The sequence below is a fragment of the Zingiber officinale genome, chromosome 9B (assembly GCF_018446385.1).
Source record: "Zingiber officinale cultivar Zhangliang chromosome 9B, Zo_v1.1, whole genome shotgun sequence".
NCBI lineage: Eukaryota > Viridiplantae > Streptophyta > Magnoliopsida > Zingiberales > Zingiberaceae > Zingiber > Zingiber officinale.
Genome location: NC_056003.1, coordinates 120,455,211 through 120,468,167, shown reverse-complemented (window position 1 = coordinate 120,468,167; position 12,957 = coordinate 120,455,211). Strand labels below are relative to the sequence as shown.

The 12,957-nt window shown below is 34.5% G+C and overlaps 1 protein-coding gene across 1 annotated transcript; it reads right to left on the bottom strand.

Annotated features, from left to right (window-relative positions):
- Positions 1-1,215: 1,215 nt before the first annotated feature.
- On the bottom strand, positions 1,216-12,194 carry LOC122022713 (putative GPI-anchor transamidase). The gene is made up of 10 exons (XM_042580787.1): positions 11,734-12,194; positions 10,674-10,715; positions 10,453-10,597; positions 7,157-7,386; positions 6,886-6,943; positions 4,759-4,836; positions 4,533-4,621; positions 1,994-2,075; positions 1,674-1,853; positions 1,216-1,611 (listed from the first exon to the last, which is right to left on the bottom strand). Exons 1-10 carry the CDS (start codon positions 11,877-11,879, stop codon positions 1,474-1,476), a joined length of 1,188 nt encoding a protein of 395 aa, XP_042436721.1. The 5' UTR covers positions 11,880-12,194; the 3' UTR covers positions 1,216-1,473.
- Between the last annotated feature and the right edge of the window lie 763 nt (positions 12,195-12,957).

Here is a 12,957-nt window from a genome sequence, read left to right as displayed (position 1 = left end):
TTAAGGCCCTTTATCCAAAGGAAACTTTATTGGAGTTGAGGGAGGTGAAGGAAGAAAACATCAACCCCCGGAATTTAGCTTTTCAACCTCAACAAGGAACCTTGCCTTAATTGTTTAACAATATAGCTGTTCATGTTGCAATCACTATAATCCTTTGAGCGTGCACAAGCTCTACTCTGAATTTACTTGATAAGTGAACTAAGGAGAAGGCATTCCCGTTTCCTTTTCCTTTTCTTTTTCCTTGGAGATTTTTTTCCTCAGTTTCCTTCTTCAATCCACACCTCAACTCATACTCTCTTCGACAACTCAGGCCACTTAACCGAGGATAACTTCCAACCAAACCGATCCTTAACAAAAGGCAGCTCACCATATTCACCTCCATCTCATGCAAGCTCAACAACCAACACCAGTCCACCTTAGGATTAGGGGTGTAATCGAGCCGAATTGAGCCGAGTCGAACTCTTGAATATTTAAATTTGACTCGTTTATAATCGAATTGAGGTCGAACTTTATTTAACGAATATATTCATAACTCACGAGCTTATTTAAACTTTTATAGAGCTTAAACGAACTTAATAATTATAAATTTAAATATTGATTAAAAACTAAATGATATATTTAAAAAAAATTAAAATATTCTTATTAAAATTTATAATTTTATTTTAATAAACAAATTTAATATATTTACCTATATGTTGCATAAGTAAAGTATAAAATTTATACATTCAATATCAAAACTATTATTTTTTTATGTAAAAGTTGATTCATGAGTTTAACGAACATGTTCATGAACTAATAAGCTAAATATCGTGAAGTTTTAACTTAATTTGTTTATCTTAATGAGCTTCGTTAAATGAGCTCAAATGAGCTTTTATTGAATCAAATTTTGAATAGCTCATGAGTGACTTAGTTTATTTACACCCGTAGTTAGAATCAAACAAATTCAAATGTCATGCAATCTTATCTCAACCTAAGTGGAACCACCTCAGGTGATCTAAACAAGGTTCAATTAGCCCCTCCAGAATCAATGCAACTTTCTCATCTGGCTGTGAACCTCAAATTAAGCTTTGAATCATATTTGCATATAAGACCTTTACAATCTATTGTGCATAAACACAGATCTACAACCATTTAGTGCTTATGGCAAGATGTTTCCTTAAAAGCAGATCTATTCTTTACTCATGAAAGGAAGTCAATTCAAACAAAACATGTGGATTGATTTTGAAGTGAAGTTTATGAAAGTCATTTTACATCATTTGTTTTCAGGAACAAACATATGTCCTTTAACAGGTGCAAAAGTTCATCTAATTCAAAACATTACAACAGAAGAACAGCAATTGGATTGTCATTCTGCCGTATGGACATTTTGACGCAAATTTCCATCTCCCTTTGCTTTGAATTTGAATATCGGTGATTGTTGTGGTTTCTGGCAGACAGATCGATGAATCAGGTCAAATGCAAATCAGCCAATGATTATGACAATAGCCAAGTAGAGATTGTCAACAAGAAAACCATAGTCCCAAAACCATATCTGAAGAGTAACTCAGCGTCTGTGTTCTCAAATCTCTCTTGTAGAAGATTCAACCACTCGTGGTAAATACAATGCAATTCCTGTTGATTGTGAATTATTACATCCAGCCCTCAAACAGAAAACATAGGCTGGAGGAAAATACCTTTGTTTGCTTGTTACCATCTTTCTCCAGATCAGGTTCATTTTCAATTCTCAATTGTTGATTCTCACCATCTCCGGGCAAAAATTGAGCTTCAGTTTTTGGTGGAATAGACAAACCCATATAGGCTGCATCAGTGTGAATTGTTTTCATGACCGAGCCAAAAAAGCTTGTGACAGGTACCTTTACATCATTGTAACAAAATTAGATGAATCGACTATGGATTTTCTTGGACATGAATGCAATGTTCCTATCCCGCCACATTGAATCTAGGAAAAACATTCATAGTAATGTATATTCAAGTTGGATATTTTGACAAGTACCTCAGGCAATGGTCGCTGATAGAGATCCATTCTGTAATATGCCGTAGACATCAACGTGCGAGGGTTATATGAGTTAAAAAGGCTGAAAACAAAACAGTTAGCAATAGGCAAGTTGATAAATGTAATTATATATTCTTTTCTACTATGTGAAAATGGAATGCAATAGAATTAGCAGTGGAAAAAATATGTAATCATATAAACAACAAAATTCCATTGGATAATAATTTCATATAAAGGAGAGGGAATCTGACGCCCTTGATTCCTTTACCTTGGTGAAATCACAGGGCTCCATGATGGAGCATCTAGAGAAAATAAACATGACCGTAAGAAAAAATTTCTAAGGCTCAAATGAAAGGCATTGGTTAATGACCACTTAAGTAAACATATCAATCAGAAGGGATCTTGCATCGGGATAAGGGAATAGAGTAGGAAATCTTAATTATTGACTGAAGTGAGGGGTACCAAACATAATTGTATAGATTTCTGGAAAACAAAATTGTCTTTCAATAAGCTGATTAGTGTTTTAATGATGAGAATTGAGCCATGACAGAGTTCAAGTCAAAACGATATGATTTTGATACAATATCATGTCGTGCTGATAGGATTTCAATATTTTTCCATTTTAATACATTATTTTTATGTAATTATGTGAAATTGATGTATAAGCATTTGATAAGAACTTAACATTAAATATTGTTTTTTATATTTAGTATGATAAAACCTAGGGGTGTCAATTCGGGTGGATTCGGGTCGGGTTGAAGCAAGGGTATTAAAAAAAAAATTCATCCTAAACCCGAACCCGAACCCGAACTCGAACCAACTTGAAAACTATAAACCCGAACTCAAACTCGGATAACCCGACCAACTAGAATAACTCAACCAATCCAATCGACATGGGTTTAAATATTTAAATTAAGAGTTTAATTGTCTAAACCTTGTCAAAATGAACCCGACCCGCCAAGCCGACCCAAGTCGACACGAAAAATATCAAATCAATGCTAAATCATAAATTCTAAACCTTAAAACCCTAATTCAGGCCAACCCGAACCCGAAAATTTTTTCCAAGTCAAATTCGGGTCCAACCCGATTTAATCCAAATCCAAAAACCCCCAACCCTAACTCGATATTTTTCATGTCAACTCAGGTCAGGTTGGTAGGTCGGATCACCCTAATAAAACCCTAAATAAAAAAACTATTGGATTAGGTGAAACAATTTTGAATTTTAATTTAATTTTATTGGTTCTATGTAATTATAATTATGAAATAAAAAATAAAAAAAAACAATTTTTTTAAAATTTTGAGGAATGGAATACTATATTTAAAATTTTGTAATTAAGTTAATTTGTAATCATGAAATTTCTAAAAAATAAGTACATGAAATTCAATTGGAACTCAACTAAATAAAATTTGAAATTTTCAGATTTAAGATTTTTTGATATAATCAAATTAAATTTGAAATTAGAATTTTCTGAAAATAAGTTAATGTTGTCTAATGAGTTCACATCTATTGCAATCATAATTCATCTTCCAACATTACAACTGATAGAATATGAAAAAAAAAAATTCTCAATATTAAATAATATTTTTTATACTTTATTTTTTATATTTAAAATTATTTTTAGATATCTAATTAAATTTTATTTTTTATAATCTTTTAGATCTGGAAACAGCTTCTTGCAAAAAGCAGGGTAAGGCTGCGTACAATGGATCCTTCCCCGAAACCCCGCATGGCGGGAGCTTTGTGCACCGGGCTGTCCTTTTTTTTTTAATCTTTTAGATATCTAGTTAAATTAAATGAAATTATTATTTTGAGTTTTATAATGGTATAATTTCAGGTTAAATAAAGTTTTAGAAATTATTTAGTTATTCAAATATTTTAGTGTTGGTCATTTTGTTTCCTGCTTTCTTGTCTTTGTTCACTCAAAGTCAACATGTATCCCTACCTATACCCACACCCTATGCTTATGGCTGCTTAACGAATACCATCCGCGAACACCCATTGTGCCTACTCCCCTTCCCATTCGCACCTTGTAGCCTGCACAAACCCCACTGACAATCGCCTATGATTGTCAACCATTTGTGGCCACCCATGGTCGTCCATCGCTCACTGTCCATGACCACCCACATCCCAAAGGCCTTGTGGTATTTGCCGCTTGTAGTAGCAACCACACATGGTACAGTCATGCAAACGCGCCCTCTTTCTCCCCTAGTAACTTTTTCCTCTCCTCTCTTTCGATCTTTCTTCTTTATTTCTTTTTTCCCTTTGCTTAGACTTCTCTTGCTTCGGTGTGTTGATGCCAATGCCGAGAGTTTCATATGTTGGTCAGTGGATAGAATGATAAATTTCACCTATGCCGACAAACACAACTTTGCACTTCAAACATTGGTAGGAAGTCATTTTTAAAATTATGAATGAGAAAAAGGAATTACGTAACTATAATAGACCCAAACACAAAAGCATAATCTTAGCCTAAGGTTATTTTGCAGGATAAAAATAAGCATTACCAGAGTTTCAGAAGGCATGGAAGAAGTTCCATACCTGCTTAAAGATGCATTACTGTACATATTTAACTTCTCAAAAAAAGCAAGGGTGTAGTAAGTGAATCTATCCACTACTGACACACCAATCTGTGACAAGAATACAGAAAATTAGACAGGGGTCGAAGCTATCCAAGTGACATGAGTGAAGCTAAGATGTAAGAAAAGTAGTAAAATAGCAAAGAATCTTTATAAATATCAAATGGAAGTAGAAGACTTGTTCTTACATCAGAGTCAAGATGGTGAGAATAGGAATTTTCACCTTTCATACTACTACCAATAGCCAAAACACCAGGTGATTGAAGCTGCAGAACCCAGGAATATCATCAATAACCCAAATGGAAATGGAATTAATAAAATATACGCGCCAGATTCCATACAATGAGAATATGCTTAAATGCAGGTAAAAAACCATAACCATATACAAGATATTGGGACATAGAAGAACCAAAATCTAAGACGGATGTCGCTGCGCAATCATGAGGCAATAATGCATAGTGTAAAGAGCATATCAGGTCTGGTAAAACCAAAAATGAAGTGTCTCTTACATGAAATCATCTTTATCACAATCTAGTTAGCCACAACCACGATTATTTGTCATCCCCACTGTAGTAACTTAATCCTCCTTTCTATTCGCTAACCCACTTATGTACTCAATGGAATTTAGCTTACAGATTTTTAATAAAAATAGCCACCATAAGGAAGACAAGCAAAAAAAATTTGTCACACCACAGTGGACTCATCAGTTAGTGACAGTAGTAATATGTTGCAAAAATTTATCACAGGAAATAAAACCATGATCTTTTCAGTATGTTGAATATCAAACCCAAAATTTACACAAGCAAGAACGTGCAAGGGTCAACAACACTTTCCAATCAGCTTGAGGATGTACCATCAGATCTTGAAAATTCACACATACATGCCATCTGAAAGAAAGAAGACAAGGGAATGACACTGCTGAGGGAAGCAGCTCAGCTTCTAGAATATTGAGAAGATGGTTCCTGATATTCTTAGGCTTCCTGTATTTCGAATCCCTTCTTCAGCATCAATTAAGTCAAGGAGCATTAAAAGTCCCAACTAGCATATTTTCTCCATTGTGATGCTAATTAAGGTTGCCGAATTGGTGAAATAGTGTTTCCACTCATTGAGGCCATAGAGGAATATTTATACAAAAATTTAAGTACAGCAATTAAAGGAATGAATACAAATCCACGGTTGCCGGTCCCAAGCCCGGATGAAAAAGGGTGAGGGTTGTGTTAGGTTGCCAACCAACATTGAATTTAGGCAAATGTCAATGAATGAATTAAAGGAGTGAATGCACCAGAACTATAACTTGATAACTATAGATACAAACTGAGAATAAGGAAATGGTTCAGCAATTACTACATCAAACACCCCACCTACTTAAACCAAAGGTGTTGCAGATATATTCAATTTAAATCTAACACAATCAAAGATGATAGATGATCAGACATCGTAAAAAAAAATTGGATTACTAACTTAAGCCAGAACAAACAACACATCAAAATCAGGATGATCTACACAATCATTAGCCTGACAAAATGTCTGCAATGACGTTTTGAATTACCATCCAACATCAAATCAAAAGATGACTGAGAAAGCGGGCCGTCTGGATATAGACCACCACAAGTGCCTCCCGATTTACCCTGACGAACGGTGGAAAACTTCATAGGGCTGGGCCGGTCGTCCCAAGATTAGTCAATACCTGGTGCCAACTCTAAAAAAAAACAAAAGCTTGTCTTATCTATGGATATTCAAATTGTTCGCAGGATTGACATGCAGTGACATGGCTGATAGCATGGTATGCTTTAATTTGAGAACAGTGACAACATGACTAGAGAGGTGCATACATTCTTGTAGATTGAAGTCAACCATAATGATAGGTTGTAGGAGGAGAGCCTTGGCCAGATCAATGAGCACACATTCTTGTAAATTGGTAGTTAAACATTGTAACCAGAGGCCAGCATTGAATACTGCAGAATCACATGAATCAAGAGAACATTTTGAATTACATTTTCTTATCAAAGTTCAGTGAGAACACCCACAATCAAGTATGGTACTTCTGGAAAATTGTGTTTCAACCTTTGCACTAAATGCTATAGTTTTGATCTCTTCTTAAGTGCATCACGTGAGTTTCAAAAGACTCCATTGGTCTTTAAAGAATCCTTTATGTTGACTCTGATATCCAAGAAATGATTTTGTGTTTAAAACAATTTTGAACTAAAGCATCCAAATGATAAAAGCATAAAAATAAAAACAAAATTAAATTAAAAATAATGCATAAATTGTTGAATTTTTTAGTGCAGTAAAAGTTACATCAGTGACGAGAGGACCTGATTGAAAAGAGTTGCAGCTTGGCAGGTGTCAACCATTATGAGCAGCTCCTTGAATCTGGTAAGATGAGCAGAGACTATGATGAGTTATTGCTGGAACCAATAAATGAATATCAACAATAGGATAAGTGTAACCTATGAGAGAAAACAAGCTAGTTGACTGCAAGATATAAAATTTTCTTGAATATTAAAAATACATGAAAGTTGGAACTAGAATCAGAAGAACCTGATGCTAGCATAAATAGATAATAGAATACCTATGATTCCTCACCTGTTTTTCTCTTTCATCTGCTTCACTGCATCTGCTAAATCATGGCTCTGAAGTTCTTCAGAGTCTTGAAACTTCAAAAATTCATCCCCTCCATGGCCTGTCATATATAAGAGAATGTGGCTACCTTCATCACTTAAAAGACGTTTCGATCTTGGTACAGCAGGGTCATGCCTTCCAGTTAAAACTCTCATGAAATTTTCAACCGTGACTTCATAACCTCGATAATCAACCTAAGATTTAAAAGGAAATGTTTGTACTCTTTAGTTATATTAGACCAAAATGTAACATTAAATTTACCAATTCAAATTTTATTTATTCATATCACCAACTCACTTGTCTGAAGATATTCTATTCATCCTGATGTAAGAATCAAGTCTAAGTTACAACTACTTCCAAAAGCAATCACTAGTATTATCAATTATCTTTAGATCACTAAGCCAGAAATTTTGCCTTCTGAAAAGTAAGTCATTTTAGTTTCAAATAGAATCATAAAAGTTTAAATATAAAATAACTCTGAAACATCAAATTGCAAAAAAAACATAATTGAAACAATAAGAAAGTAATTTCTAGAAGGGATTAGGTGCATCCCACTAGAAAAAGTAGGGTTGTAAATGAACCAAGCATTCGTGAACAAGCTTGGAGTTCGGCTTGGTAAGAGTTTGTTTATGTTCGTTCAATATACACAAGATTAATTAAATAAACAAACTTGAACAGCTCGTTAAGCTAAACAAACAAGCTTGAACACATGTGTTCAGCTCGTTAACGTTCGTGAACAACGTTCATGAATAATGTTCACGAACTATATTCATTAATAAAACTCTTTTCAATATGTTAAATAAATAATAAAATAAAATAAATAAATTTAAATTATCAAACTCAATAACCAATCAAACAACTAAAAGTTTCAAATAATCAAACAAGCTTGAATTGAGAGCTCAATAACATCTAAACAAACCAAGTTCGAACCAAGCTCAAGCCAAGCTTGAATTGAGAGCTCGATAACATCTAAACGAACCAAGCTCAAGTCAAGCTTCAAACAAGCTCAAGCTCATAAAAAATAAACTAAGCCAAGCTTGAACACTCATTTCAAAAGCTTAGTTCATTTTAAGCTCGGCTCGGCTCAATTACCTTATCAAACAAGTTTGAACACCCCAAATCTTGGCTTGGCTTGGCTTGTTTACAGCCCTAAGAAAAAGGATGGAAAGACTCATAAGTCCAGATAAGTCAAAATAGAACTGTTGTCCTTAATCTAGATCTCCGTTGATATGGAAAAAGAAGCCTTAGAATTTGTTTTCTCATTTGTATTATAAAAGAATCCAATCTTGTGTAGAGAAGATAATTACACGCTAAGGCTTAATTTTGTAAGCCAAACAATGGCAACATACTCAGTCATTTCATTAAGCCTATCCACAATTCTATAGTTGCTTCATGTATCTTTTAGTCATTAGCTTCTGTCCAAAAGGAAAGAAAATTTTCCCCCCCAAAGAAAGTCCCTTTATGCAAGGAATCAAATGTCGTCCCGTGCCGCACGACACGGACGGTTTTTACCGTTCCGCCGGGTGGCCGAAACCGGCACAGGAGGTGTCCCCGCCTCGAGGAGTCTCAGGCGCCTCCTGCAGCGCTGGAGGAGACGCGGAACGCCTCCAGCAGCGTTGGAGGAGATGCGGAACGTCTCCGGCGGTGCCGAAGGAGTAGCGGGACGCCTCCGGCGATGCCGGAAGAGTCCCGCAATGCCTTTGGCACCGAAGGCGTTGCACGAAGTCTTCTGCTTCACCGAAGGCATTGCTGGACGACCTTGCCGACGCCGCCAAACGCGTCTGGTGACCCTTCTGCCGACGCCGGAAGCACGATCGCGGGTGAGCAATCCATGCGATCGCATTTTTTTTTTCCTTTTTTCCGATAAATAATTATTTTATTTAATTAATTTAAATAATTTCTAAGAATGTGTGATATTTCAAACAGGCTTTTATAAACCCTAATTAAATTATCCTAATAAAATATATAAAAATATATTTAAAATTAAAATAAATTTTATTAATAATATTTTATTTTTTAAAATGTTTTAAATTTCATTTAAAAATTTATAATATTTTTTTTATATTTTGTATTATTTTAAATTTCATTTAAAATTTAAAAATAAAAAATCTTTAAAAATTCTAAAAATATTTATTAAAAAACTAATAAATAATATTTATATTCTGATTTTTTTATTATTTTATATTTTTTTACTTGATATTTTTTACTATTTAAAATATATATTATTTAATTAATAATTAATTAAATGAATAAATAGTTAATTTATATAATTATTATTATATATAAAGTAATATCTTATATTAATTCATATACTTATTATTATAGATAGATCCATTTTAATTCAAGCTATTGATATATCAATTTTATTTAAATAAAACTATTTTTAATTATTTTTTCTAACAATGTTAATTGTTCAATAATTGAGAACTTATACAAAATCAATATACAACTTATTTTTATATGCACCATAAACATATTTATCTTATAATTATTATATATACATAAAAAAATACCGAAACTATATCGACACAGCACGATACGATACCGAAGCCGTATCATTCTGATCTGAGACCGAAACCTCAACACGGATTGAAATTTTAAACCTTGCCTTTATGTATGTGTATCTGCTTTAAAAACTTGAACTAACTTTAGTTTCCAAAGATTTCTAGGAAGAACAAAAGTATCATTTGAACATTGAAATTCTATAGGATCCAAATTAGCCTTTTCAAATCTTCTTATACTGTGGATCCAAGTTTCACAGAAAAAAAAATTAACATTGAAATAAATTCCTGCATCCAGTATTGGAGAGAGTGACCCTTGGTAAACAAGTAATGTTTCAAATGCAACAACACAAAGGATTGTTGCAAAATGCAATCTCTCTGCATTGAATAAAAAATTATGTAGATTAACCAACCTAACATTTCACATTAGCAAGAGCCTACACAAAGACTGCCCTTTTTAGCAATAGTACCAGAGGTAAGAACAGCCATTTGGAGAAGATACAAAAAGAAGGATAAAACAAAACCTACCTAGGCAGACTGATTGCCAACAATAACTTTGAAGTCATTATAAAAAATTTATAAGATCAAGAAACAAGTAGAGAATATGGAATGGATAATCGACGTCATCTGAACAGGCAAAATATTTCTATATCAGCTAGTCAAGCATAAAAATGCAATAATTGCACAATAATTTGCATAGATCCTGTTGATGGCAAGATAAGATCCAAGAAAAGGGCTGAAGATGAATTAGAGACTTACTTCAACATTGTCCCCATACAAATTAAGCTGGTGATTTTCATTGTTAAAAACCTGGGCAGGGTAGTTGTTCCTCATGTTACAAGCCATATCATCAGCAAGCATGAGTATTATTCGCTCATCTGGAATTCCTAATCGCTTCACTGTCCTGTAAGAGAATAAATTGTTGACTCACCATAGCAACATATCACTCTAACCTATGGCATGGTACGCTTCCAACTAACCTGTATAGAGATAAAGTATTCGCCATATGTCGATAGTTAAACCTAGTAACACAATAGCAACATGTCAAATTAACAGAAACAGTAAAAAAAAACAGAAAAATGGCAGCATTTTAAGTGGTTCAAGCAATTCAGAGAATGTTGATCAGTGAGCAAATTAGAGGGTACATTATCAACATCATCAAATGTGAGAGACAGTTATTACATGCCTGACAAATATTTGTTCATACAATCAGTTGCTCCCACTTGCGAAGAAAAAGTACCTTTCTACCTCCAATTTAGAATTACAAGAATTAATCTCAATATGATATCTAGGAAGTTTGTTGCAGAAAGAAAATTTGAAACCTGTGATGATGCAGATTAATTCTTCATATTCCCATTAAAAAGATTAAACAATACTAATATTTCCACCCAAAGATGAATTATGCAGACTTCTAATATTCTCATGTCTCTTACAGATTCTGTCTTCATGTTAAAAAATAAAGATGGTGAAAGATAATATAACAATAGCAACCAGGACAACAAAGTTCATCCTTTGAAAAGCAATTTAGCAAATATTTGATATTCAAGTTCAAAAGTTTACCAGCAACATTTCCATTTACTTGAAATGTTTTCCATGTAAAGGTATCAATTCAGTTGCTGTAGACTCAAATAACAAATTCCTTTATATTCAAGTCATTCAGTTATACAGCACTGCATTAGTCATGAAGAGAGGAAATAAAATTGGTGTAATTACGCATACTAAGCCTCTCTAGCTATTGCATCTTTCCCTGTAAAAGTTACCATCCTCTTAGTCATGGAGGGCCGGAGGCAACATAAATAATGGAATTATTTTCCAACAATGACGAGCTTAGGTATCACAACTAGGGTTATCAAACCTGGGTAACCAGATTCGCTGTCAGACCTTATTTGCATCAGAGGTAAGTTATCTAACACAGATAGAGAGAACAAAAGTGTCATAGATCTTAATATCCATTAAAATCACGAGTGCAATGCTCGAAGCGAACAGAAAACGAGTAAAAGGAAGGAAACAAAAGAGGGATCGAGTTCGTGTTTAAATTACCAGTAGCGAGAGGTGCAGACCAAGACAGCCCAATTGTTGTGGTGCATGCTCGCCCAGGATGAAGAGGAAGCAATCAAAGGGACTGAAAATAACAAAAGAAAGAGTAACCGAAAACAGCAAATCATCGACGGATCTCGAGTCGCCATGGACGTCCGGCTCTTGTTCCAACCACAATATGGAGCTGGAGAAGCAGCGGCAGAGGAATCAAAAGAAGGCCTGAAGGGAGACGACGGTGGTGAAGTCGGCAACGGATGGATCGAGGACCGGCACCGTCGGAGAGCGATGCGGGCACGAACCGATGAGGAGGAGGAGGAAGAGGAAGAAGAGAGGGCGGAGGGGCTAGCGGAGACCCGGAGTAGGAGGAGGCAGGGTTTGATCGTGAGACGCTTGCAGCAGAGGGAGTGTGGTCAGTAATCAGGTGGGTTCAGCTCCCCACCAGTTTGGGTCGACGGAAGCCGACCCAAAGGAAGGTGAATGGATGTCACAGTTAATTTTGATCGAATTTTTATCGTAATCTCATGTGTAAATTATAGAAGGAATTTTTTAATGGATCAGGAGATCTGGGCTCATGATCAAACATTCTAACGGCTCATGATTCTCAAATCACTTGATCAATTCCAGTTGGATAGTTAATCACTTGATCAATTATAGTTATCTATAATCTATGTGATTTACCTCTTTTTTAGATAGTATAGGGCCACCTGGAGGAGTCCACAAAGATGTAAGTTTTACCTTTGTTCCAATAATACTCAAATCATCACATATCGTATTCCCGAAATATCACTCCTCATTATTAGGATAAAATTGTCCCACAAACATAGCTAAGTTGGTACCGGATGGTAGATTTATATCATACGAGTAAAGTTCGAATCTCATGAAGATCATTCTCTTGGGAAATAAGTTTCTTCCACTTAGAAGGTCGCTCGGGATGGATAGTGGAGGGGAAACTGATTGATGGATCTAAATAATTCTGAATCACTTTAAACCAAAACTAATATTATCTTGAAAACCTCCTTAATATATTTTTGCTCTCGGATCTAAATTTCATAACATAAATTGAGAGTAGTGAATACAATTGAGTGCATATCTCCAAATTTTTACTCTTCTAATTAAAAAATTCACTCATCTCAATTTACGTTATCAAATTCAAATATGAAGGCATAAATATATTACGAAGGTTTTCAATTATCAAGCTTTTAGAAGTTTAAAAATTCATTCCTCTCA

Excerpts from the sequence above, each read along its gene's own strand:
- LOC122022713 (XM_042580787.1), bottom strand. The coding sequence starts at position 11,879 with ATGGCGACTCGAGATCCGTCGATGATTTGCTGTTTTCGGTTACTCTTT. Across the intron at positions 6,944-7,156 it reads CAGATGAAAGAGAAAAACAG|ATTCAAGGAGCTGCTCATAA; the intron begins GTGAGGAATCAT and ends TCATCTTACCAG. Across the intron at positions 2,076-4,532 it reads AGTAATGCATCTTTAAGCAG|CCTTTTTAACTCATATAACC; the intron begins GTATGGAACTTC and ends TTTTGTTTTCAG.